The sequence below is a fragment of the Perca fluviatilis genome, chromosome 15 (genome assembly GCF_010015445.1).
Source record: "Perca fluviatilis chromosome 15, GENO_Pfluv_1.0, whole genome shotgun sequence".
Lineage (NCBI taxonomy): Eukaryota > Metazoa > Chordata > Actinopteri > Perciformes > Percidae > Perca > Perca fluviatilis.
In genome coordinates, this window is record NC_053126.1 from 17957099 (window position 1) to 17981981 (window position 24883).

The following is a 24883-nucleotide window of genomic DNA, read 5'->3' on the forward strand; positions in this document are numbered from 1 at the left end:
ATTTAGACTCTACATTACTTTAATGTAGGTGCAGATTACAATCAATGGGCGATATAACCAGCCGATTAAAAACAACTTTTAGCACTTTAGTGCGTGTGCGTGTGCGTGTGCGTGTGCGTGTGCGACAGAGGGAACAGACAGACAGAGATTAAAAGAAATCATTTCTTGGGATTGCAAGTTCTGTGGGGAAAAAAAGCAAAATAGATTAAAAGTGTCTACTTTGAGCTGTGGCTAAATAAACACTGTGTGTGATGGGACTGACAACTGAATAGCTATCTCCGTTTGTCCCTGGCACACAGGTAGTTAAAGGGATTTCTGATCTGTCTGAAAGTAGACCCCCTTCTCCCAACCCCCCAAACTACTGTTTGTCTGTGCCTGGGTCCTTTAATGCCCATTGATCCAGATAATCAGGGACAAAATTGGTGAAAAACCGGTGGGGGAGGTTCTGACAGTAGTTGCTCAAAAGAGCTGCTTGTGGATAATTGAAGGAGGCATTAAGACAACAATAGTAATGGCTTATGCCAGACCTTATTGGTCTCTCAGGTATCTCTAGCTTCCTGGACGACAAGGCAACACTGGAGATTCACAGCTGAAATGGGAATCATCGTATCATTAGCAGACCTTCAACTGCAGGGACAGAATGTGCATTATCCTTGGGTTTAGTAAGCCACCAATGGGATGCCCTTCAGATGGCTTTAGTTTGAAATGGAATTGTTTGAGCTTGCATTCATTCATTGCAAAGTAGAGGGAAAGGGACATCTGAAATCCTCCTCAAATGTGTTTTGGGATTTCAGGTAACAATTCTCAATTTGAAAACACTTACGTCACCTTAAAATAAAAAATGTGTTTTGCTTAATGTTGCTTCACTTGGATTTTTGGCAGAATGATGTATGTGCAGACAAAAGAAAGCTGTTTTCACATGTATGTGCTGAAGAGGGAACATTTTTCTGTGCTTAAATCTGAGTTTAAGACGTGTGACATCACAACTATAATAATAACTGCAATAATCATGGTCCAATATGCAACTTACGTGTTATGTGGAAACTTGAAGACTCCTGTTGAATTATTTATCTTCCGGAATTTGTTACAAAAAAGCACTTTCCATAAGTTAAAATCTGAATTAAATGATGCGGTCTATTTACCCCCCTCCTCCTTTTTTCTTTTCTTGACAGACATGGCTGAAGTGGATTACCTATCACGCTCTGCACTCAGTGTGATAAGATACAATCTAACATAATGGAGATCATGAACACTGCACATTATTATTCTTTCTCATCCACAAGAATGGCACTTTAGCTCATAAAGCTAGAGTTCTGCCAAATGTCATTCAAAGATGGATGATTATCGTCAGCTCCACTGTCATGGGAATATATCTATCTGGTGTAATTTGCAGGCTGGAACAGCAATGAGCACAGATAAGATCAATATTTAATGAAAGTTTAAGTGAGGCTTAAGGGTTGTCACTTATGCCTCTGCTGTTAATGACATGTCACATTATCATACTTATCAGATTGGGTCAAACTTAACTGCAATTACTGGCCTCATTTCTTTTTAATTCATTACAAATGTTGAATCATTTCAGTCGTCCAGCTCTGTGCAAACACACTGGGAATGTATTCTTGGACTACTTGCATATGTATTTTAGTGTCAACTGCCTGCACAAACTTCAAACAAAAATCTATTAATGGGAGCATGGATTGGTATAATTCAATCAGCACACCTAAAATGTGTTTGTAACTTGGAAGAAAAGTGTATTTCATGGCTGAGGAAGCCCCTATGCATGAATCACTCTCCCTGGTAATAGTATCCCACAGTGAGCAGGCTGATTGTTTTAGTCCTGGATCACTGGCCATGGGATAAACCTGAGAGCCCAACCTGCTTTTCATGTCAAAACCTTCAAGGGAAAACGGCCACAATCCAAGAGCAATCACACTTGAGACATGAAAGTGCCAGAGAGAAGAGAGGCGAGAGCTGGTCCACATTTTTTCCACGCAAGCCAAGTGCAACTCAAGCGTGGAGGAAAAGGAGATGATCTAAGGTGAGGGTGCCATTGAGAGGAAGACGGAGAGCAGACAGATGTGCGTGGGCAGGTAGCAGCACATCGGGGCCCCTCCTGTAGCTGAGAGAGACACCAAGAAGCCTCCGCTGGACACATTCCTGCTCGCTGCTCATTCACTGTCCACTTTCACATGGGCAGGAAGACCCATTGGCAACCATGTGCCTGCACTTTGAAACAATATTTCACAATCTAACATTCTCATGGCCGGTGCTGGAAAAAGTAATCAGATCCTGTACTCAAGTTAAAGTATGACCGATACAACAATGTAAAAATGCTTAATTACAAGTGAAAGTCCTGCATTCTACATTTTATGTATAAAGTGGGAAAAAATACCAAAGTATTATCAGCAAAATATATTTAAAGCATCAAAAGTGAAAGTCCTTGTTATGCACAAAATGTCCCTTCTGATGCAAAAATGTGTAAGTAGAATTTTACTGTTTTAGGAGGTTGAGGTGGAGCTAACTATATAGTTTTGTAGTACGACTGTAGTACTTGTGTGTAGTTTTTACACTTTTTACTTCTCTTTGCTATTTTTCGTGAAACATTAAATTAGGCATTTTTGATTCTTGAACAATAATTAAAATCCATTTGAAAGATTAGAGGGGAAACCTTTGTTGGAACTGCTAATAACTCTGCAGACATCTGAAACATGACAAGGGACCTAAACTAAATACTGTATTGAAAATATGTTGTATTTTTTAAGATTAGCATTTGCTTTTTTTATGTAGAATTTTAATCTGAAAAGTAATTAGTATCGAAAGATGTCAAATAAATGTAGTGAAGTAAAAAGTAGAATATGTCCCTCTGAAATTTAGTGGAGTAGAAATTAAGTAGCATAAAAATAGAAATACTATAGGAAACTATAAATACCTCAAAACTCTACTTAGGTAAATGTACTAGTTACTTTGCCCCACTGTAGATAACCATATCTAAATAAATATATACTAGATGTTTTATTACCATGAAGCAAAATGTTCAGCATGGACAAATGAGCAGTTAGCTATTAGCAGCTGCACATCAGGGCATCCAGCCTCGTATGATGAATAAAGGCAGAGGTTGTTAACTTGTCAGTGGTCCGTCAGACCATTCAGCAAACGGTTGCCCCCCCCTCTCCCTCCCACCACTTCCTCGTTAGCTGTCATTCATCTCTGTTCCGCCTCACTGCTGCCCAGCCAATAGGATGCTGGCGCCTGACCAAGAGCCCACGCTGCTAAGACTTGTGTTGTAAGTTGATAGATAACCATAAACAAAGCTTTCAGCTAGCTATAGGACACCATACAGGTGCAATTAACACATCAGACAGAGCCAGCAGGTATGAGGCATGATGGGTAGGACATGATTGGGTTTAAAAATGAACAAGTTAATTACAGGAAAGGATGTGTGAATACATATTCATTAAAGGTGATTTGGAGGCTTCATGAGGGTTCAGAAGACAAAGGAATATATATATATATATATATATATATATATATATATATATATATATATATATATATATATATATATATATATAATGTATTCACAATGTCTTGGGTTTGAATTCTATACATGACTGTTGTCACAACTCAGCCTATTATATGTGTTACGGATATACGGATAAAAGAAACATGGTTTTCAGTATGTTCTTGTTTTAAACAATAAAACTAACATTTGTAATGCGTAACATTTGAAAAGAAACAGCTGCATTAATGTAGTCAGCCAGCCCGGTTATCTCATTGAATGTCTGTTATTTCTGAATGACAGATTCCACTGACCCACCAGTGTGGGCATGTCTCACCCTCACTGAGGATCCTTAACCATCTTCATGTCCTCCTATGTAACAAAACACCAGCAGCAGTGTGTGCTGTAAAATGGCCTACCCACATCAAGTCTTCAAAGCACCTTTTGGTCTGTGTGATTGAACAATTACTGCCATGGTTAATTTACTATCAATAGGGACAACCACTTTCCTAGGTTACCGGCATGCCCACACGCTATTTAACTTATCCTTATGACTCCATCAAGAGGTTTTCAGATGAAGTCAGTGGCACTGGGATAAACAACTCTCACTTTCATGGCAAAATGGCTTCCATCACAGCATGTGCATCACGCTGTTAATTTGTCTGCTACACACCAATGAAGAGCAAGTGTACCTATGATGGCTGTTTCCAGTTTTATCAGGATCCAAGAATTATTGGCAATTAAATGAAAGGCTATAAACCTTGCACCATTTATTGTTCTCCGTCCATCTTGTTCAAAGTGCTAAAATCATTCTGAAAGGTAATAATTGGTTCTTTGGAAATTTGTGTTACAATTTCAACATTAAACTGCTTTCCAATTAAATAGTGATAAAACGTCTGCATTGAATCCCTGTACTACAGTAGTTAACTGCTGAAATATTTTACACTATTCACTTTCTATCAGGTAAAGCTGAAGTAAAAAATACAAATAAGGCATATTTCAAAAAGGTATTTTTATTCAGTTCACATCAAGGTGGCTCATAGATGATGTTCAGGTAACAGTAAGCATTGTGACTTAAAAAGAAATGACCAGTTCTTTTGAGTTATTTAAATAATTCACAATTAACATTGTATCCAGGCAAGAACATATGTCATTTTGGCTTCTTATTATTCTACAAAAAGCTTCTTTTTTTTTAAATAGTTGTTTATTAAAAACAACTACATATGACGCATACCGTCAGCTTTTTAATTGTATAATAATGTCAATGTTTCATATACAAACTATTGAAAATATCAAGCCGAAACTAGTGTGCCATTTTCCAAATACATGTTGAGCTCTGCACTTCATTATAGTGTATATTAGTAATTTAATAACTGCAAAAACTCCCACAAAAAAAGTCTGAAAATGTAGTAAAAACCTTTAATTTTATATATTTATATTATTTTTATTATAATATTTAATAGTTTTCGTATATTCTGTATTGTCTTTAACCGATTATAATAATATCACCTAATAATATTCCAATTCTTGTTATATTTTTAAGTATTGGGTAATGTATCATTATCATCAGTTTAAAAATAACTTACATGCCGTAAGTAGTACTAAATGTACCAATTCTGGCTTAAGACTTTTTATCATTGAATTGAATTATTACAATAACAGCAATTTTACAGTTTTAATTATTACATTTTCAAATCATTTAGAGGGAATTGTAATGCATTCTTTGAAGTTACTAAATTAACCAGAAGTTATGACATTACTGGTAGCTACCAGCTCACTGGTGGATCCTTTAATCTGTACCACTGAAGAGCCACAGAGTTCGTTAATGTGTCATTATCAAATTATAGCAGTGTTTGAACTCAAGGGAAATAAAAAAATAAAAAATAAATCAGCCCTGGAATGCAGAAAATGAATGACACTATTTTGATTTGGACGTGGAGTTGTACACTTTGTTGTTATGTTGTTGCTTCCATGTGAAGGACCTTCATGGACTCTGAGATCATTGAACTGGTGTCAATTTGTCCGTAGATACCCACTAAAAATGCCTTGTGGAGCAAGATGTCTGCGTGTTCTGTGAAGAAAGAAAAAAAAAGCACATGGAATGTGACTGTGACTAGGACTTTGGGTGCATACTTCTTTAAATCACTTTTTGTTCTACGAAAAAATATAGCGTGGTCATGTGCCGTCATGCTGCTTCTTAAAAGATTACTGTAAACAGAAATTTGACTTACCTTGACAGAGAAGCACATATTCTGGAAGATTCCTGAGAGCCGTCTGTACCACGTCGAAGTTACCACTGCCCAAACAGTACATGAAAGTTGGCAGGAAGTCTGTTGCCAAGCTGCAGCAGAGAAAACATACACTATTACATAGTGAAAAGTGAATGGTAACAAATGAAAGTATGCAGACAGATAGGCTGAAGATTGATTAATACACAGATAGGTATCACTGCACAATTATTTTTCTTTATTTATCTCTACACATTCTCTCTCAGTTCCAGCATGCTTTCTGTAGATGGGCTGTCCCGCAGTGCTGTAAACTTACCAGGGATTATTCTGGATGCAGCGTAGGGCAAGACTAAAGGCCATGTTCCGACACAACTCCTCAGAGGTTGTCATGAGTCTCTGCAGATCGTTCTACAAACAGTGACACAAGGTGGTGATTGATGTGTTACACACTGACAGGTAACACCCATGATCTCCTTTTTTTTAAATTTTTTTTATGTTGTTTATGACTCACAATGAAGTACTGGATGATCTCTGGACTCCTCCTCGATTTCTCATCCACCTCTGTCAACACTTCCAACACATCTATAGCAGTGTGGGGAACAGTGTATTACTCATTATGATACAGGATTTATACATGGGAAATTGCTGCAGCAGTGTTTTGTTTTTTACCCTCGACTGCCTCTCCTCTAGACATCTTTTTCAGGTACATTGTCATGTCAGCCGCACTCAGTGAAACCGATGCAGATATGTTGACGAGGGGCAGGGAACCAGTGGACATGTCGTCTGGTAAAGAGCAAAAGCAATTAATTAGCAAAATTGTAGTTTACAAGAAATAATGCAACAGTGGCTCTTTAGACTTAATACATAAAATGTCACCATGTATTTTAGACAGAAAGAAAAGTTGATCTATTTAAGTGTGTTTTATGGGATTTATGTGGGCTAACAGCCCCATGAACTCAAAGATCGCCCTGTGCTCACCATCTCTGTCCTCTGGCGTAACCTCTGAAGAAGACCTTTTCACTGGCAACGTGAGTCCAGCCAGCAGAGATTTCAGCTGAACCAGGTCTGGGTTTTCTGCACACAGACACCTGGCAGGAGAAACAGCAAAATAAAATCTCTAACAAAGCCATTGTTGCTGTAAATACGGTAAACTCATTGATGGTTTGCCATTCAATTGTCACAATTTTATCATTCAAAAAGATTCTTTTGCCACGATACACTTACTGCAAGATGTCAGAGTGCTTCTGTAAATAGGGAATGGCGGCCGCTGCATCATGGGTGATGTACTTCTGTGTGAACTGCAAAAACTTGTTAATGAAGACCAACGGCGAGCGAGTCCTCTGGAAGTTCTACGAGAGGAAAGATGCACAAACACATACGAACATGGTAAAACTGTGATTTGTAGCTCTTTGAAAAAGTGGTTACGTCTGATCTCAGTCCTAAATCCCCTGGTGGAGATTTGACAGCGCCTACCCGAAGGACCTTCATAAAGGACAGAAGGCAGTCTTGAAGCGCCCTCCGGTGGTCGCTGTGGAAAACAAGCGGCTGCAGCAGCTCCAGGATGACGAGCACGTTGCTAAAGAACGTCATGTGGTTTTGCTGCCGAAACTCCTGCATGTTTAGGTGGATGCGACCGTGCAAGAGACCTGCAATCATAGGCAGGTGTCTGGAAAAACAGAAAGGAAGAACAGTGTTACAGTCAGTGTTTGTAGACTAACTCCCAAAACACTACTGCATAGAGTACCACCTAGTTGTTGTTTTTTTTTTTCACCTGAGCAAAAGGACAGGGTGGGACACAGCCAGCTTCCTGCATGCAAGGTTGGCATCAGACACACGGCCCTCAACGGACTTTGAGTCTCCTATATCAGCAAGCAGTGTGACCAGGCGATGCACCAGGACATCAAGCTGGGAAAAATACATAAAATAAGTATATACCATACTGTGAACTATCATAGTGATGTGTTGCAATAATATTCAAACAAAAAAGGATGCCATTTTCTTTCTTTGAGTCATCAAATACAGACAAAATTGTTTTTTTTATGAACAGAAGAAGATGGGCATCACATCATATCCCAATTTTCAGCATTATGATCGACCTAAAATGTCACAACAAAACCACTTATATTTAGATTTTAAAAACTATGTGGTCTATGAAACAGACAAGACAATTTTACCTTGCAGCTGCTGCCGTCTGCAGCCCCCCCACTGCTGAAGGTGCCTTCAGGCAGGGTAACGTGCTGGATGACCTCGGGGAAGTGCAGATAGATCTGCAGCAGCAAGTTCTGGCAACGCTTACTCATGCCACTGCAAAGCAATATAAACATAATGGGATGTATACGGTATGCTATGGTTTAGAGACAAGGCCCCAACTACAGGAATGTGCCATTCAACTTTAGGGGAAATACATTTTAGTATTGGTTTAGGACAGTTCAGCTGTCCATGGTAAAGCTAGAAGCTTAGTAACAAAGTAATCAAGACTGTACTCCCTGATGTTATGGAGTTGTGTAGCTTGAAGCTATTTAATTGACAATGACCAATTTTGTGCAGCCATAGAAAGTTTGTCACAGCTTTTCAACTCAAGTGAGCCTTCACTCTATAGTTTATAGACTATAAGATTAAAAAAAGCAAACAATGTTGTTGTTTTACAGAAAAATTACCTTGGGTTTTGTCAAATTCACTTTCTCCATCTCCTTCAATGGATTATGAACAGAGCTGATACGAGATCCCAGATTAGAGCATGATAAAGCATGTTTCTATTGTTTCGGTCTACAAACGACAATAATTAATGTACACTAACACAAACTAGGCACATGAAAGGCGTAATTTAATTCTGAGCCATTTGTCTTGAAGTCACTGTGGTTTCATAAAATCCTCTAAGGTTCTTGTCAGGCTCAAATGATTTGCTCTCTTCTAACTGAAGAGTTTACTACAGCTATGAATTAAGCAAATCAGAGCGACCTTGACCAAGAGTCCGCCGTTTTTTCAACAGTTGGTGTGTGATCGGAATAAACACCAGCTTAACTGACAGCGAGGTTTCCCAAGAAGAATGCTCAACATACAAGCAAGTGTTTATTTAATACAAGGCCAAAACCCTTTACTTTCAACATGTTTTTATCCTGCCATATTTTCACGAGCAACAATTTCTCCAGAGAGCTTAGCTGTACTTAAAATACTGTAATTCGGAAGCTAATTTTGCTTGACCTTGGCCAAAGTTTCCTCATTAAAGTGGTTTAATAACCAGAGACATTTTCATGAAAGGAGGGTTTGCCTCCACAAAGAGTTGCACCCTGATCTCTGACAGCTAAGTCAGAGCAGGAATTCACAACACAGGGAAGTTTAGAGCTTCAGCCTTAATCCTCTTGGCTTCATTATAAAACACTGAGCTTTTAAAGAGATCACAGTACAGACGACTTCTGCTGGTTTTAATTTCACACCAATAGACCTAATTATCGAGTTTTCCCTGGTCCACAGCATTGTGGCTGACAGAGGAAGTCTGAAAAGTTAATCTGCACTGAGAGGAAAAATCTAGTGCGATTTACCCCAAGTTTATCAGCACACCATAACAGGAAAAAGGTGACTTTCCATATTTGGGCTAATTAGAAAGAACAATACAATGTGTCGAAATGGATGGGCTGAGCACTTTAGTGAACCTTATACGACAAAAGGTGATAAGCATGTGTCTTCACATATGCAACTTACATACACAACAACCATACACCATACCTGTCCTCCCATTTCTTTGTGCAGTAGATGAGGTACTCTGAGACTTTCTTGATGTTTTCTAGCTCTCCACTGCAGTAGGAGTGAAGGAGGGGCAGCCTGGACTGGATGAGGGAGCAGGAGGCCTGGTCCAAGGTGCTTTTGTCATCGCGGGGTGAGTCGCGACTGTTGAGCTCCGACTCTGACAAGATCAGGTCCACCAGGCTCATGAGCTCCAGAGAACTGAGTCGTAGCACAAACTTCTCCGTTTTCTTCTACACAGACAACATATTTTTTTTAAATAAAACACACACAAGTCCTCAGCTTTAGCAGAATGAACTTGGTCTTATCAAAAACGCTGAAAAAAGCGTAACAAGGGATTTTGTATGTGGGCTTTTAGATCTTACTTGAGGAATCTTCTGGTCGCGTCCTTGCCAGATACGTGGGATGTGGCTGCACGCCCACAGGAAATCCAGGGCTGATGATGGGTCAAGTCTGAAAAACGTTAGACACTTAACATAATCTCTCACTATAAGAAACATCATGCTTACTAAAAAAAAAATTTTAAATAGGTGTACTTGTAGTCTCTGTGCTTGCTAAGAAGAGCACTGATACACTGCAGGATGGTGGACCAGTTTGACTGATGTGTAAGCAAGGCCAAAAGATAAGGTCTGTAGGCAGGGGTTCCTCTTGCCTGAAAAAGAGATATAGTAGGAAAGGATGCATCAGGAACGCCAAGCAAACACTTACTCCAGCGTGATAAGACAAGAGAAGTACATTATCTGCAGGCAATGCTTATCTTACCTTGTTGAGGGCAAACAGCAGTTTCTGTTGAAGGTCTGGACACACTGAAGTGACCTCAGGGTCGAGATGCTCCAGCCAATCAACCAGCAGCCCAGAGCTCAGTCCCGACTTTGTCACCTCGGAGCTGCTGGCAAAGGTGAAACTGAAAGGTTACCTCTATGGAGATGTGACTGAACCTCTATTCAATTCCTATAGCCTTAATCAAGACCTCAGAATACAGCTGAGCCAAAGATGCTATGCACAATGTGCTGGTTTATTACAACCTACAAGTCAAACATTTTACCGTTATCAGTGAGTCAAGCTGGAACCTGTCTTGGTGATACAAAATGTTTCACACTGTAGTAACATGGCTTCTACAGTTAAATCACTCCACTTTTCTAACAATACACAGACAGTATTCTACACAAATACATGTTATCACTCCATCTGCTTGGACAAGACCTTGCATGTGTCAATGAGCATATTTCAGTATGTACCTGCCTCACTGGCAGTTATTCTGTGAAGTGTTCAGTGGTTTTCACAGCAAGTGAATCTGTAAAGCCAATGTAAAGCTGCAAAACCAATTAAACATTTTCGAACCAAATCCAATAGCAGTTTCGGAGTACAAGGCCACAGACAGCGGGCGCCGCTTTGCTATTTTTTTTGTCACAGGCAGCCGTGTTTGTCATTTAGTCCTGTCAAATATAAATGTTTCTTGCATGACTTGAGAGGGAAATAGAATTGCAGTGCTCACTTGTTAGAATCCACTTCCTTTTTCACAGCTCGCTCCTCACTTTCCTGAAGCAGCAAGGAAATCACCGTGGCAACGGGGCCAGCGGTCCCGTTCTGTGTACCAACAGTCATCAACAGAGACAGTAGCTCCTCCAAATACGGCGACCTCACCTCCATCAGCCCTTGTAACACTGGAATATAAGAAAAGACAGCAGTTTAGCTTGGACTGCCATTATGCATCCTTTGGTTCACAATGTCTATCAAACAATTCACTGCAGCTTTTTTCCTCAGTTCAGCTTTTGTTTTCTTTTTATTGTAAAAGCCCTTTTTGTTTTATGTTATATATGCTGCTGTTAAACTAAAAAAATGTTCTCGGAGAGATGCATAGTTTTTAGGGCTGTAAAACAATTAATTTTTTAAAATCGCGATTAATCGCTGAATTACTATAGTTAATCGCATGTTTTATCACATGATTGAAATTCTATTATTTTGCATTTCAGAACTGTTTTTAAGTACATATTAACAATGGAAAGCAATTCTTACCAGTGTATCTTGATTGGGAATCAAATTAATGCAAAGAAAGTTACTTTATGAACTTGACTTTAAGATTTGTATTAGTTTATTATTTATTTACTGTAAACAAAAGAAAAAAGAAAAAAAAGAAGAGTACTAAACAGTCAGGAACTTGTTTATTGTTAAGGCCATGGTCAAAATTAAAGATTTAATAATAATGTAATAACTATAACAATAACTTATTTCACCAGTAAATTGCTGTTGAACGACAAAAACAACCACCAGATGGGAAAATGGTATTTTACAATTACTGTGAATGCACCACGAGGCTACCTGTTTTAAATGAACGCACTGTCTGTGTTGTTTAATTCTGACAACGGCAGCTGCAAGTGAACGCACCGTCTGTGTTGTTTAATTCTGCTGCGCTGCAGAGCAGACTGTTAGGTCCCGGTGTTGGAATCCTCTACAGTGAAATACAGTCACACTTTACACTGTTTAACGTTAGCTGTCAGCATTTTAAACGTGTTTAATCCAGCTGCTAGCTAAAGGTGGGCTAACGTTACCAGTTGTCAGGTGTAGTGTAAAGTCAGGCACCGAAATGAGGCACCGAAATTTTCGTTCTTATTTGGTCTCGTTATACCGTTTAGGTTGGCACGTTTCGGTACCCAACCCTACTTACCAGAGTCAATATAGCGTGCAGTAATTTCTAAATAATTTTGATTACTCACTGACGTCCAGTGATCACCGGTTGATGACACAGCGTTTGCACTTTGGTTTCATCAACAGGTCGGCGAGTAGCACTCTCCAAAATAGTGCTTTGCCTGAGCCCACTAGCATCAACCTGAGTCACGTTAACTGTACTATGCTTAGCTCGTAGGTGGTAGCTCAAGCTTGACGTGCTTCGGTGATATTATAATTCACAATTTTTTTTTATAATTTACACAATGTGCCTATGGCTTTCGACTTGTCTACGAGCCGTCCGGGAGTTTTGGAAAATAAAAAACGCCATTCAGAATTGTGTTGCTGCTGCATTTCTCCATCATGCCTGCAGCAGGAGGATGTGTTATGAGGAAGTATGACAGCTTGATGATAAGTAAAGGTGCGGCAAAGGGTCAAAATAGTAGCCTGTTAGGCACGACGTGAAGCAGAGTGAAGTGAAAATAAATTTATAAATGCGATTAAAACAAATTAACGTGTTATGCTCGGCCCTTAATCACAACGCGATTAACGCTGACAGCCCTAATAGTTTTATTTTTAAGTGTCAAAATAAAAATAAAAAATAAAATCTCTGTCAATCAGCTAATTATTTGACAAATGTTTAAAACACTAAATGTGATACTCAGTTCAGACAAATTCAATGCACATTCACATCCACACAATGACTATCATTACCTTTCCCAATGAGCTCTGGTTCTGCATTGCATCGGTCTCCAGCTTTCAGCATTGCAATGATGGCTATCAGAGGCACTTCAATATCTCTGCGATATGCCAAAGCATCCGCCAGGTGGAGGAAACCTGTACGCACTGCAGGGCAGAAACACTTGTCACCCACTGATGATATACAATGAAATAATCAACATTTGAAAAGAAAAAGAGTGGAGGTGCTCACCATCATTGTGCCTGTGTTTGTGAGAGTTCTGACCAGCGAAGGTTTTGAGTAGAGTCTTTAGTGGTCCTGCCTCCACAGTTGGGTTGTCTAACCAGATTAACATCTCAACAATGACCTTAAGGAAAAGTGAGGAGAAAGCCATGTCCTGGGACACAAGACGCTGCAAATAACAAGAAAAAAAGTCTTATATTCTAATGTGTTACGACTCAACATGGAATTATGCGCAGATTGTCAGCAAGCCGTACCTGGTAGAGGTGAAGTTGGCGCATGAGAGGACAGGACAGGGCATGGCTGTGGTGCATTGATATGACAATAGGCCCTGCGTGAGCAGAGGTGAGCAGGGCCGCAATGGCCTGTAGGAGCCGAAATGCCAGCCCACCCTGCTGAATTTGGCCCTGCTTGGCCCGCATCAGCTCTTTAGCCAGGGCCTGCTGCAAGGCCAGAGAGAGCTGGCTGGGAGGGGGGCCGTGCCAGCGAGGGTCCACTTTAAGGGGGAATATCTGTAAAAGCAAGGGAAACAGAAACATGTCAGTTTGACACAGAAGTGACTCAACAAAAGCTTGGAATACATAAAGGGAATCAACTTTTTTTATAGGTGAATTTCTTTTGTAATCAACAATTGACATTTAGCCGACAACGAATAGTGTTTTAACCCAATGTTATCCAAAAAGTTCAAATGAAAAGAAAACATCCTACCACAAAGAAATGAGAATAAAACACATAGTAAATCCCACCTGAAGCAACATGCCAGTGAGATCATCATCAGGCCCGACTGCAGGAAGCTGACTGGCTGCTCTCATCTTCACAGAGCTATGGGGCGTTTCCACGGTAACTTTGGCCTTACTTGTTTCAGCAGAATCTGTCAGGAGGGATGTAGTCAGGACATGGACCAATTTAGATTATTTTCATACATTTATAAAAAATTTTGCCAGATACTTCACATTTAAAGCACTATGCCATCTAAAAGATTATGTGCAACTATAAAAAATCTTAATATTGTTAAACACATTTACAATGTTGTGAGTAATAATAATGTTCAATGTGAGTAATCTAAACATTAAATGGAGAAAACTACTTAAATGTCATATAATATAACCTTAAACAGCACATACTCAATCATTTGGAGCCTAAAGTCACCAACCTCTGTGTGGAGGAAGAGAGGAGCTCAGTAATGAATGGAAGGTGTGCCCCCCAGTGGCACCTCGCTCATGCTGCACTTCAACCAGGTGGGCCATGTAATCTATTGCAGGATACATACAAAGTGTGATACATCATAATTATAGACTATAATATCTCAAACCATTTCAAAAGTAGGATATCTGCAGCACTCTTACGCTTGTCCATGATGTTCTGTTCCAGCGTCTGTGTATCATGAGACACAGCCTGATCCAAGTACTGCAGCAATTTACTCATGCTGGATACAGGAATACCAAAGGACTGTACAAACAGCAGCAGCTGCTGAGGCTCCAGGTCTTGTAAAGCTAAGAAAAACATGTATTGTTCCATTAAAAATTTAAAATGTATTTATTAATTTATTTGATAGGGACAGAGCACGTTAATAAACATCAGTATAAAATACAAGCTGTAAACATGCCAGAGTTAGCAAGAATGCTAATTTACATCTGTAGTCCCCTAGGCATAGAACATTAAAAGTAACAATATATAGATACAAGTATGTGATACACAGGTAGAAGAGGAATGAATACATTGTGCAACATTTCAAGTTACTGTTAAAGTAATCGCAGTTCTGGTTTGCCTCAAGCTATTGTTTCAAAAATGAGTCTTAAAAGTGGAATATGTAGGGCACTCTCTTGTTGAACGTGGTAGACTTTTCCAGTATTTACTTCCCTTTACCAACAGCACAGTGTGTCCAAATGCTGTGCGCCTATATGGCCCTCTTTTTAATGAATTAATTTAAAGGAGGCAGGCATTTTTTTTTTTTTATCAAAAACCTTTACGGCTTTCTTGAAAAGTAATTATAATGGTTTAACTGTTGTTATACCTGTAAGTGACTAGTTAGTGAAATATTTTTGTGTACTATGGCAAGTTGTACCTGCATCAACCAATCGAGACACCTCTGATCGGATCATCCTCAGTTTCAACCAATCAGGCAGCAGAAGGGCCTCTTCTGAGGTGTCAACCAGGAAGGCAGTGGGTAGAGGTTTCTTGTCGGGGAACCAAATGTCCAAAAGAGCGTAGAAATCACTCTCTCCTGTAAAAATCCACAATGGTAAACATGTTCTTACAGCCCCTTTACCATTGCAAATATCGAACTGCAAAGTGAACAGGACTACCTTTGGGAGGCCCCAGTGTCAGCAGAATAACCATGGCATGGACTACAAGGATGTGCATCGTAGCAGTCTCTCCTGTGGTCCAACGCAGAAACACCTGGTCCTGGGATTCGGACTGGAGGGGAAAAAAAAAAAAAGTGTCAAGCAGTTTTATCATGCAATTCCCACACACACACACACACACACTTTTTCTATCCAAGCCTACAGATGTCAAACTTGGGATTAATCTTAAATTGCAGATTACAATTTTTGCAGTTGCAGCCTCAAAGCATATTTCTCAAATCTGCTGATTGGTTCCTATTGCATTTCTTTTTTCTTTTTTTTTTTTCTTCTCGCACTCAGTATCAAGATCATTCAATGATCACAGGACAAGTGTCAGGTCACTAGGCCTGAAGATTTTAGGGGATTTTATGGAACTTGCAGAATATTCTTAAATGGTTCACATACTTTGAGCCAGTGAGAGGATCAATACAAAGTAGGCCATGATGTAGGTGCTCACCCAGCTGTAAAGATCCTCGCCCTCTTTGGTCTTCCTCATTCTCTTGATGTATGTAGAGAAGATGGTGAGGAAAGCACTGAGCACAGCATCAGACTCAGGTCTGCAGGAATGCTTGGAGAACAGGCTGTTCATGATGGTAGAACGCTCAACTATCAGCCGGGCAACGTCCTATAGGGAGTGATTGAGGATCTGATTAATATCAGCACAGTATTTCCTTTAGGATTTTTTTTCAGCAACAGGGGGTAAAGGTTTAGGGTTAACAGAAAGTTTGCTGGTCCCGGACCACACCGACTCCCTGCCGGATCAGCTAACTGAAGGTCTGTCTGCGGAGCTCCATCTGTTCTCTTCCCGCCAAAGTAGTCTCCTAGTGGCAGGGAGTGAGGCAGAGGGACCCCAGGGTGTGCTAGCTAACTAATTCTTTTATCATTTGTGGTCTGATAAACAGTACATTCATCAAATTCATTGCCCCATATTGCTATTTTCCAAACTACTGAAGCAGTCATATTTCACAGGACCCACGTGACCGCGGTTTCCAATGGGAACACAGCCATCAAGGATTTCGTCCCTGTTTGTCACTCTGGCTGAGTAGAAAAAGGCTGTACTCACGCTGTTGTTTATTTGGTTGTCATGACTTATCCCCACAGTGGAGAGAAAGCGGACGGCCGTTCGTTTGAGTTCAGTGGAGCGGACAGCTCCGCAGAGTCGTGTAATTGCAACTTCATGACATTTCATAAACTTCTGAAGCAGCGGCGGCAAAATGTATATACGGGAAACACTGGCACTGCTCAATGAAAACAAAACAGATTCAAGAAAAGAATGTAATGTAATGAATTTAAACAACTCGCCGTAGTTACCAGGGCCAGATCATTATGAGAAGACTGCTCCTCCACTGGTGCATGCTGGGATAGGTAGATGAGATAGGCACTGATCGTTTGTGGATCTGTCTCCATGTGAATAGCCTTCAAGAAAGCAGACAGACAAGACACCCATCAAACTCCTTGTCATTAATCCTTCTAAAAGGTTTCCATTTATTTCCAGCTACAGTTTACTATGGAGTCAGACACTGACCTGCTGCAGAGCAGTGGATGTCATGCCCCTGACGCTGTCAAACAAGGGGAGCTTTGGGAGATCTTGTAGCAGCCACTGGTACCCTGGCAAGAGTTCGGCATCTGCAGAGTCTTCTTCCATGGGCTGATCCCGCTCATCTCCGTCTTTCAAGCCTCCTTCAGTCAGCACCAATGACAAACCCTACACGCAAATATATAATGTAAATGGAGTTATGTTTAAACAGTAACGCAGTGCTACTAGAGATGTTTTTTTTTTCCCCGCTTCCAATATGGTACCTTCATGGCTAGGACCCTCGATGCCACCTGAGAAGAGCTGAGACGACGCAGAAAGTAGTCCAGCACTTCACATGTTGTCTGTTCGTCAGCCTTAGGACCTAACAAAAGATCCTGGAGCCGTTCAAGTAGCTGCCTTTGCTTTTGCTGTCTCTAACAGGAAGGAGGTAGGAGATAATAATTCAGGATTAGTCAAGAATCATAAGATGCACTTAAGTATAAATAAGCTCAGGTATACATTTAGCATGTTAATTTGAGCCCAAAGACTAATAAAAACCAGACATTAGGAAAAATAAAAAATAAAACAATGTAAAAACAGGACAGTAAGGTAGTTGCTGCCTGCCAACAGTAAGGTATGTTGGTATAAGCAACACACTTGTCTCTTCTTGGCTTTCTGCTCTTTGCTCTCTCCCTCTTCGTCATCCTCTATTGGCAGACTGTCATCCGCAGCATCATGCAATAGGAATTCACACAGGCACTGCACTGGAAGCACATCCAGGGACCCCTCACTGGACTGGACCAAATCAGCCAACCACGGCATGGACTGAGAGGAAGCCTGTGAAGGATTGAAAATGTACTGCAGTTACAGGACGCACACTGAAGACAAAAGCCTTTAGAATAATGTTGTTTCTCCTCTTTAAGTCAGGCTTAAATTGTTGAAGTTCAGCTTTGATGGAAAAGCAAGTTTACTAAACTAAAGATCTTGGATTCTAACCCAAAGCAAGTCCAGTATAGCACCAAGCTAATATCTGTTACACATGATGTGCTGGTTGAGACAAAATACCTATTTTGAAGATAACATAGCTGTCAACTACATCTGCTAAGTTTTTAGTGAGTCAGACATACGTTTTGCCATTTTGAAGGTTTATTTTGTTCTATGAGCAGTAGAAAGGTGTTTCCGTATGTATTGGGCCATTGTGTAGTAGTGTGTCCATGGCCATTACCTGTCTCTGGATGATGTTGAGGAGGAAGTCTGGGTTGCGGCTGCGGCAGAGGAGATGTCCCAGACGCAGGGACTGGTTGAGGGTTTTCACCTGCTCCTGGATCTGAGGAGGAGGTCGACGAGGAGGACCCCTGAACACAAACAAAAACCATGAGTCCATCTTCCTGTCACACAGCTGTAAAACACTTTCATCAAGTCTTTAAGAGTGCTAATAGAGATTAATACAGGATTTGTTACAATATAGACTGACAAGGATTTTCTAGTGGTAATAGCTGGATTGAACTGCTGTATAAAAAGTAGGCACGTGTTCGCTTACTGTCCTCCCTCCGATCTAAAGAAAGTGGAGCTTGTGTGTCACTTTATAACGGAGGCATTTTCTTTGAGAATGCAGTCTACAAGTTACAAGATAGTAAAGGGCTAATGGTAATTAGCAAGGTAATTCCTCTTGGTCTCTTACTGTGGATCCAGACTGGTTAGCTGAGACAACAGCAAGCTGTTGCTCTCTGTGATGGTCTGTTTGGTGGAGGCTGCTGCCAAGTGGCTCTCAAAGGCCAGGATCTCTTGTTTCTCTCGCTGGGAGATCTGCAGCTCCCTGTTGATCATCTCAGTCTTTGTGTCCTCGTCCGCAATGGTGCATGGAGGGTAGGTGCAGTTGCTATGGAAGCGTAGAAAGATGTGTGTTAGCTGTTCAGTTTTGTTATCCTGGAACTGTTCTATTCTAAATGATAACTTTTAACCTACTTTGTCATAACCATCTCCATGAGCATTTTCAGAGTAGGATAGCCATCCCAGGCAGCCAAACCTAAAGGAAAAAAATGTTAGATAATATATTGTTAAAGAATATTTAATAGCTTAAAAAGTAGCTACTCGTATGTATGCAACATAGAAAACGGAGTGCTGTACCTATTTTCTGAGGATTAAACGCAGCAACCACAAGCAGCAGCAGCCATGCCTTCCAATATAGTGTGGATATTGCCAAATTTGGCGGTTGGTACCTTAAACATTAAGAGTAATTTGTTATTTTACACTGTAAACTGTATGACCTGAAAGTGTTTGTTTGACAGATGACGGCTGTAAGTACCCTGCAGGCAGCTGAATGTTCTCTGGGTGGTGGTATGTACACAGATTCAGCACTGCATCAATGAGTTGGATCCTCTCCACTTTCAGGACCTCCAGGTCTGTTTAAAAAGAAACAATCTGTCAGCTCTATGGATTCAAACTGACATGTCGAGAATCGTGCCAAGAAGTATTCAAACAATTACAATGAATACCATATTTCCTTTGTTCACACTTTCCTAACATGCATCTTTTCTGACTTGTGAGGATAATATGTGAATAAGGAGTTGACCCCTTGAAAGACTTAAGTTGGCTGCTCATTAAACTGAGACACATGTTTACCAAATGTCCAAATAGTCTGCCAGAGAGAAATATACAAAGCTTTAACTGTGATCATAAACAGTTACAGCCTAAGTGGATCATGACCTACCATCAGACTGAACTCCAGCAGCCCTCTTAACCAGGTGATCTGCGAGCTCCATGGCATCAGCTGGGCCCAGGGGCAAATCACGTGACAACCCAATCACCAGAATGCGCATCAGTGTGTCCTCCAACAGAGGCACCTCGGAGCAGAGGCGAAGGAAGAAACTGAGGAACAATAAATAAAACAGCTTTGTAAGGTGACAGTGCTAGATATAGTCAGGAAATCAAACATGCTTAGTTTGAATAATGGAAGAAAACTCACTTTCTGTCACTCTCTGGAGGCCAGTTGTCCCACTTGTAATATGTCTCAGGTTGCTCTGTGAACAGCACTTTGTGAAGGCTGCGTGCGGACAACAGGATAATTCATTTACAAAGTAGCTGAAAACATGATTAGCTTGTGCAGTATGAACAATAAAAAACACATCAGATACATGCAGTTACCAACCAGTGAACGTAGTCTTTTGCGCCAACTTTGCTGATGGTAGGAACCACGGTGTGAAGCCACCACACAGCATCTCTCTGGATGGCAGCTATCTGATTCTGAAACGACCTCAGGCCCTCCAGATCTAAAACAAACAAAAAAACAGACATATGTTTAAGGCAAAAGTAATCATGCGTAATATTGTTAATAAATACATCATTAGTACAAATACACAGCACTCACTCTTATTGTCTCCTTTGTCCCACGCAATGCCTGCTTCTTTGACCTGAGCGGTGATGCCCAGCATCATGGAGACAGTCAGTAAATCTGTAACCTGGATGACGAAACGCTCCTATGGGAGAGGCAAAGATAAACCGTTGTAAATACGTGAAGATAAAAGCTGAAATGACTAAAGGATTTTCACACAGATACATACTTTGAACTCCATGTCCACATAGCTGGTCTCCTTTCTCTCCTGCATTAAACCAAAGCAGAAGGACTGGAAGTTAATCTCGTGCTTGGTCTGTTTGATGATCTCTCTCAGCAGGGCTCTGGAGGCACGGAGGTAATCATCCTTGTTGGTTAGCAGGTCCTGGAACACCATCGCCAAGAACTACAGACACAATGGAAGACAGGAAGAATGTTGATTGTGAGAAAACGATAGAATTTAAACACAGATACTTATGACAGATTAAAATAGTGAAATGATCTCCAAACTACTATTTGTTTAAACAATTCAAAAGTATGTAGTTTCACCTTGGGAGCCTGTTCTGGGCTGTGCTGCAGCACTGTGTGGAGGACTTGCATGTTGTTAGGATTCCTGGCATTGGACAGCTCATTGAAGATCACCAGCTTCACCGTAGTGCCCAGGTTGTCTCGGTTAGCATTGAGCAGCTCCCTGGAGAATCACGGCCAAAGCATCAGTTAGTGGAAGTCGCCGCGTGTAATAACTAGTAAGAAGTCAAACCAAAAAGAGACTCCACAGACCTGACACACAGCATGTATTGGTTGAGGAGGACTTTAGGTTTGAGTCGGATCTTGATCAGGTTGGAGATCACCTCCATGTCATCCGATCCCTGGGTGTTGCAGTTCATACACAAAGACATGAGGAGGTCTTGAGCTGGTCGAGTCAGCTGTGCGCACACAAAGACAAAGAGAGTGAGTTTATCAACATTCATCTTCATAATTTCACATACACAAAAGCTGTGAAAATATTAGATATTAATTAATATTGCAGTATATTGTTGCGTCTCTTGCATTTAACAATCAATACGCTGGTACCAACATTGCAAGAGAATGCATCACAATATTGATATCAATGTATTGACTTCATTGTGCTTTTTTATTTATTTTTTGCCATTATAAGCTACCTTTTAACTTTCATTATAAAGACATTCTGACAAATTCACCCTGCAATTCACTCCCCAAATGCAGTATTTTACTCCAGGTTGACAGATAATACTACTAACACAATGAGATACTGGGAAATTGAAATTCACAAGTGGTTCATTCCAGGATAATTGTTAATCACCTTTGGGTTCTGGAGCCACATCTCCAGCCTCTGCACAGCCATGAGCCGTGCCTCTTTGTAGCCACACGTGGCCGTGAGCAGACGCAGCAGGTTTCGGGACACGTTGTCCATCGGCTGCCTGCGGTTCAACTGATCCCTGAGGACGTCGAGCACATAGTCCTCCACGCTCTCTGCCAGGTCTTCATACCTACAGTACACCAGAGGGTGAGACAAAAGACTAAATGGTCCAGAACTCAGTACATTTTTATAAATGACTTAATTGTTATAACTTAATAAAAAACTATTGTATCTAAAACTTAGACTTAGACTACTTAGTAGACTGTAGCATCCCTCACATCTATATGGGTAGTTGTCATACCTCGGCATAATCTGCCCTTCATCCTCAGGGCTGAGTTTCTCCTCAGCTATCAGCAATTCAGTCTGGCTGTCGTCCTCATCGGGGGTTGAGGGATGAGGGCTGCTACCTAAAAACAAAACATAAAAAACCCAAATACTCAGCACATGTTTCCTGCATCAGCAATCCTAACACCCAACAAGCCAGTGTGTTTTTCTCAATGTAACTGTACCTGCACTGAGATCTCCACCAGAGCGGCCAGTGTCAGCCTGCAGCAGCATACTCTTAGGGGGCATCTTTGTCCCAAAAGCAGTCTGGATGTTGTCAACAAAATTCTTACAGTGAGAACTGTCCACCCAGATTCTTTCTCCAAGAGAGTCCTCAATGTACACCTGAAAATACATTTTGGATTGATTATCTGAAGGACATGGCTAAAATAAAACATTATTAAAAAATGAAATAAAACAGTTTTGAGTTTTAGGAGATTCTCACTTTTACAAAGATCTCAGGCCAGTTCTCGTCGTCCTCGTAGGCTGCCATCAGCAGATTGCAAGCAAGAACAGACACAAGACTGTTCCCCTTTGCTTTAAAGTTGATGGAAGCATCCCGACGCAGGAGGCTGCACAAGGCCTTGTGACAAGAGTGAGACAGGTGGAAAGTCCAATCAAATTCCAACATCTGTGAGGGGAAATACCTTTGCAAGGCTAACACAAAGTCAAAGAAAAATCTTACCTCAATAATTCCTTCAGTAGCAAAAACGTTGGGCCTGATTTTGGCCAGGAACATGAGACTGAGGTACAGTGTTATGTCAGGCTTGGCTCGGTTCAGCTTGAGTTGTTTCACTGCTCCACACAGCAGTCCCTCAATGCGGTCATCATTTCCTTCAGACTCTGCAGCTTCAATCTCATCCAGCAGCACTGCCGGTGACACTACAATAAAAAATAAAATAAAAAGAGGAGTTTGAACTTTCCTTGCAACTATGGCAGTGTAAAATCTACAATATACATGTTGTAGCCATTTCTATGTTAGCTTATTCAAGTTTGAAAACAAAGCAATTGGTGTACCTTCAATAGGTATCACCGATGGCTCCTTTATTGAGGGTGATATCGCCCTCTTGTCCACAGCTGCGACATCAGCGAGTCGTCCCAGAGCACTGACTGGAGGGGTGGTGGATACTTTGGGCCGCTTGGTGAGGCTGGACAGACCCGATGAGGAGGGCAGAGTGGAGGAAGTATCTCTCTTACGGTCAGCAGGTAACACGGTGGATGCTGGCTTCAGCAAGACAGCGGGGGCTTTGGACTCTCCACCCTGGCTCTTTGATCCCAGAGCAATGAAATCTCCTGGTGGAGGGTGACCTGGGAGAAGCAGACGTCAAAGAAGATTGTAATTTACCTCTGCGTTGTTTACCATGTTAAACATAAGATGAGCAAACTAACACTAACGTTAGATTGCTATGGGTTGGCTTTATAGTACCTGATGGTTTTGCAGCACTGGGGCGCCTGAGAGTTGTAGGCTTTGGACGATTCATCTTGACTAACAGGCGCAAGTGAAATCCACAGCAGGTTAAGTGGGTGACATTACTTAGCTTGGTGTATTCTGCGTGTGAGAAAAAAAAACACGGAGAAACCCAAGCAAACGTAAAACACACAAGTTCAGTAACGTAACGTTAAGTCTGCATGCTGTTAATTACATCTCTATTAACAGTAACAAACTGGACAAAACCTGCTAGGCTAAAGACAACAAATGGCTGTTAGCAACTTTAGCTAACTTGACGGTGTCAAGCGCAGCACTGACAGTGATCTAGCATTAGCTAATTGACCTGCACATTTAAGTTAAAAGTGGCTCACGTAGTTATTCGGTCACATGGAACTGATCGTGGTTATCCTGAACGGTGCACTTTAAACAAACATTAACGTAAGGCGACTCAAAAGCTATCACACAATCTGAGCCATGACGGCTCCTTCTTCTTCTGTGTATCAATGTTGTTCGTTAACAAACATAAAGTGCATAACGCCGCCTAGTGCCAGGAAGTGTCATTGATGACAGTATCCATTACTTCTACGTTTTTCTGCTTGTCACGGCGTGTATCTATGTTTTACTTTGAAATTGTTCACCGGAATTCACACCACCAGAGAGTAGGAAACTCATCATTTCGTTAGCCATGCAGCCCATAGACTGTATAAAATATGAGCCGGCCTCAAGGCAGAAACAAAAGAGTAAAGTGGTCATAGGTCATGTGTAACTGTATTCCTGTGCTATGCTCATCCTCGATGTATCATAAGAACGGCTATGCTAAATCAGAGACGGTTATCTTTGGTTAATGAAACAATAGACGGATGTGTAATTATGTACTATGATCACTGGAGGACATTGTGTACTGTACTGTGTAGGTGTATGGCGCAAATTATAAGATGCGTGTGCCCTCTGGAGGTTGCAGTGGGTAAAGTTAGACAAAATGGCATACTACACTTCCGGTAAAAACTTTCAACGTAAAACATTGTTGTAGTTACGCACTGTGACCAATAGAGGGGACTAAAGACTCGTTTTTATTTTATTTGACTATGCACAGCGTGTAGACTGTAACAGTCTATGGTATGTGGTATCAACAAAAATCTCATACTAGGTTATATAAATACAGAATGTAAAAAGTATTTAAAAATACATAATTTTATAGAATATGACTTTTGAATTTTTTATATGCATGTGTACAAAGCACAGCAAATACCAAATAATTGTCCAGCAGATGTCATCATTTTGACTTTATTACCTACTTAACAACAATGAATCATTGTGTCAGCAGATATTTTACCATCTCACAATCATCATCACAGTCATCACAGTTGTCTCTGCATATTCAGATTGGCCTTTCTGCATGAACACTTACATTACCTGATCAATATAAAGACTTTGATAGGACATCTCTGCTATCCTTCTCTCTGATAATAATTCTCACATCAGTCATCCTGACAATTAGTGGAAAGA

The 24883-nt window shown here is 40.7% G+C and overlaps 1 protein-coding gene across 4 annotated transcripts; it reads right to left on the reverse strand.

Moving 5' to 3' along the window:
• Window positions 1–4494: 4494 nt before the first annotated feature.
• Window positions 4495–23884, reverse strand: ints1 (integrator complex subunit 1). Of its 4 annotated transcripts, none has more exons than XM_039825125.1 (48): window positions 23749–23884; window positions 23375–23497; window positions 22966–23256; window positions 22634–22830; window positions 22394–22531; window positions 22134–22293; window positions 21926–22031; window positions 21568–21754; window positions 21024–21169; window positions 20793–20934; window positions 20473–20649; window positions 20280–20388; window positions 20061–20181; window positions 19878–19955; window positions 19623–19780; window positions 19218–19314; window positions 19040–19131; window positions 18878–18938; window positions 18594–18791; window positions 18138–18267; window positions 17570–17749; window positions 17197–17346; window positions 16922–17101; window positions 16708–16812; window positions 15854–16021; window positions 15358–15469; window positions 15117–15275; window positions 14398–14544; window positions 14205–14303; window positions 13798–13922; window positions 13309–13563; window positions 13064–13223; window positions 12847–12978; window positions 10964–11132; window positions 10231–10354; window positions 10005–10120; window positions 9834–9921; window positions 9451–9701; window positions 7902–8031; window positions 7499–7632; window positions 7201–7393; window positions 6952–7076; window positions 6706–6815; window positions 6397–6510; window positions 6239–6309; window positions 6044–6135; window positions 5731–5840; window positions 4495–5570 (listed from the first exon to the last, which is right to left on the reverse strand). In XM_039825125.1, exons 2-48 carry the CDS (start codon window positions 23427–23429, stop codon window positions 5455–5457), a joined length of 6558 nt encoding a protein of 2185 aa, XP_039681059.1. In that variant the 5' UTR covers window positions 23430–23497; window positions 23749–23884; the 3' UTR covers window positions 4495–5454. The 4 variants fall into 4 exon arrangements, with proteins under 4 accessions (XP_039681059.1, XP_039681058.1, XP_039681057.1 ...); XM_039825124.1 differs by having other exon boundaries at window positions 10231–10357; XM_039825123.1 differs by having other exon boundaries at window positions 16699–16812.
• Window positions 23885–24883: the final 999 nt, after the last annotated feature.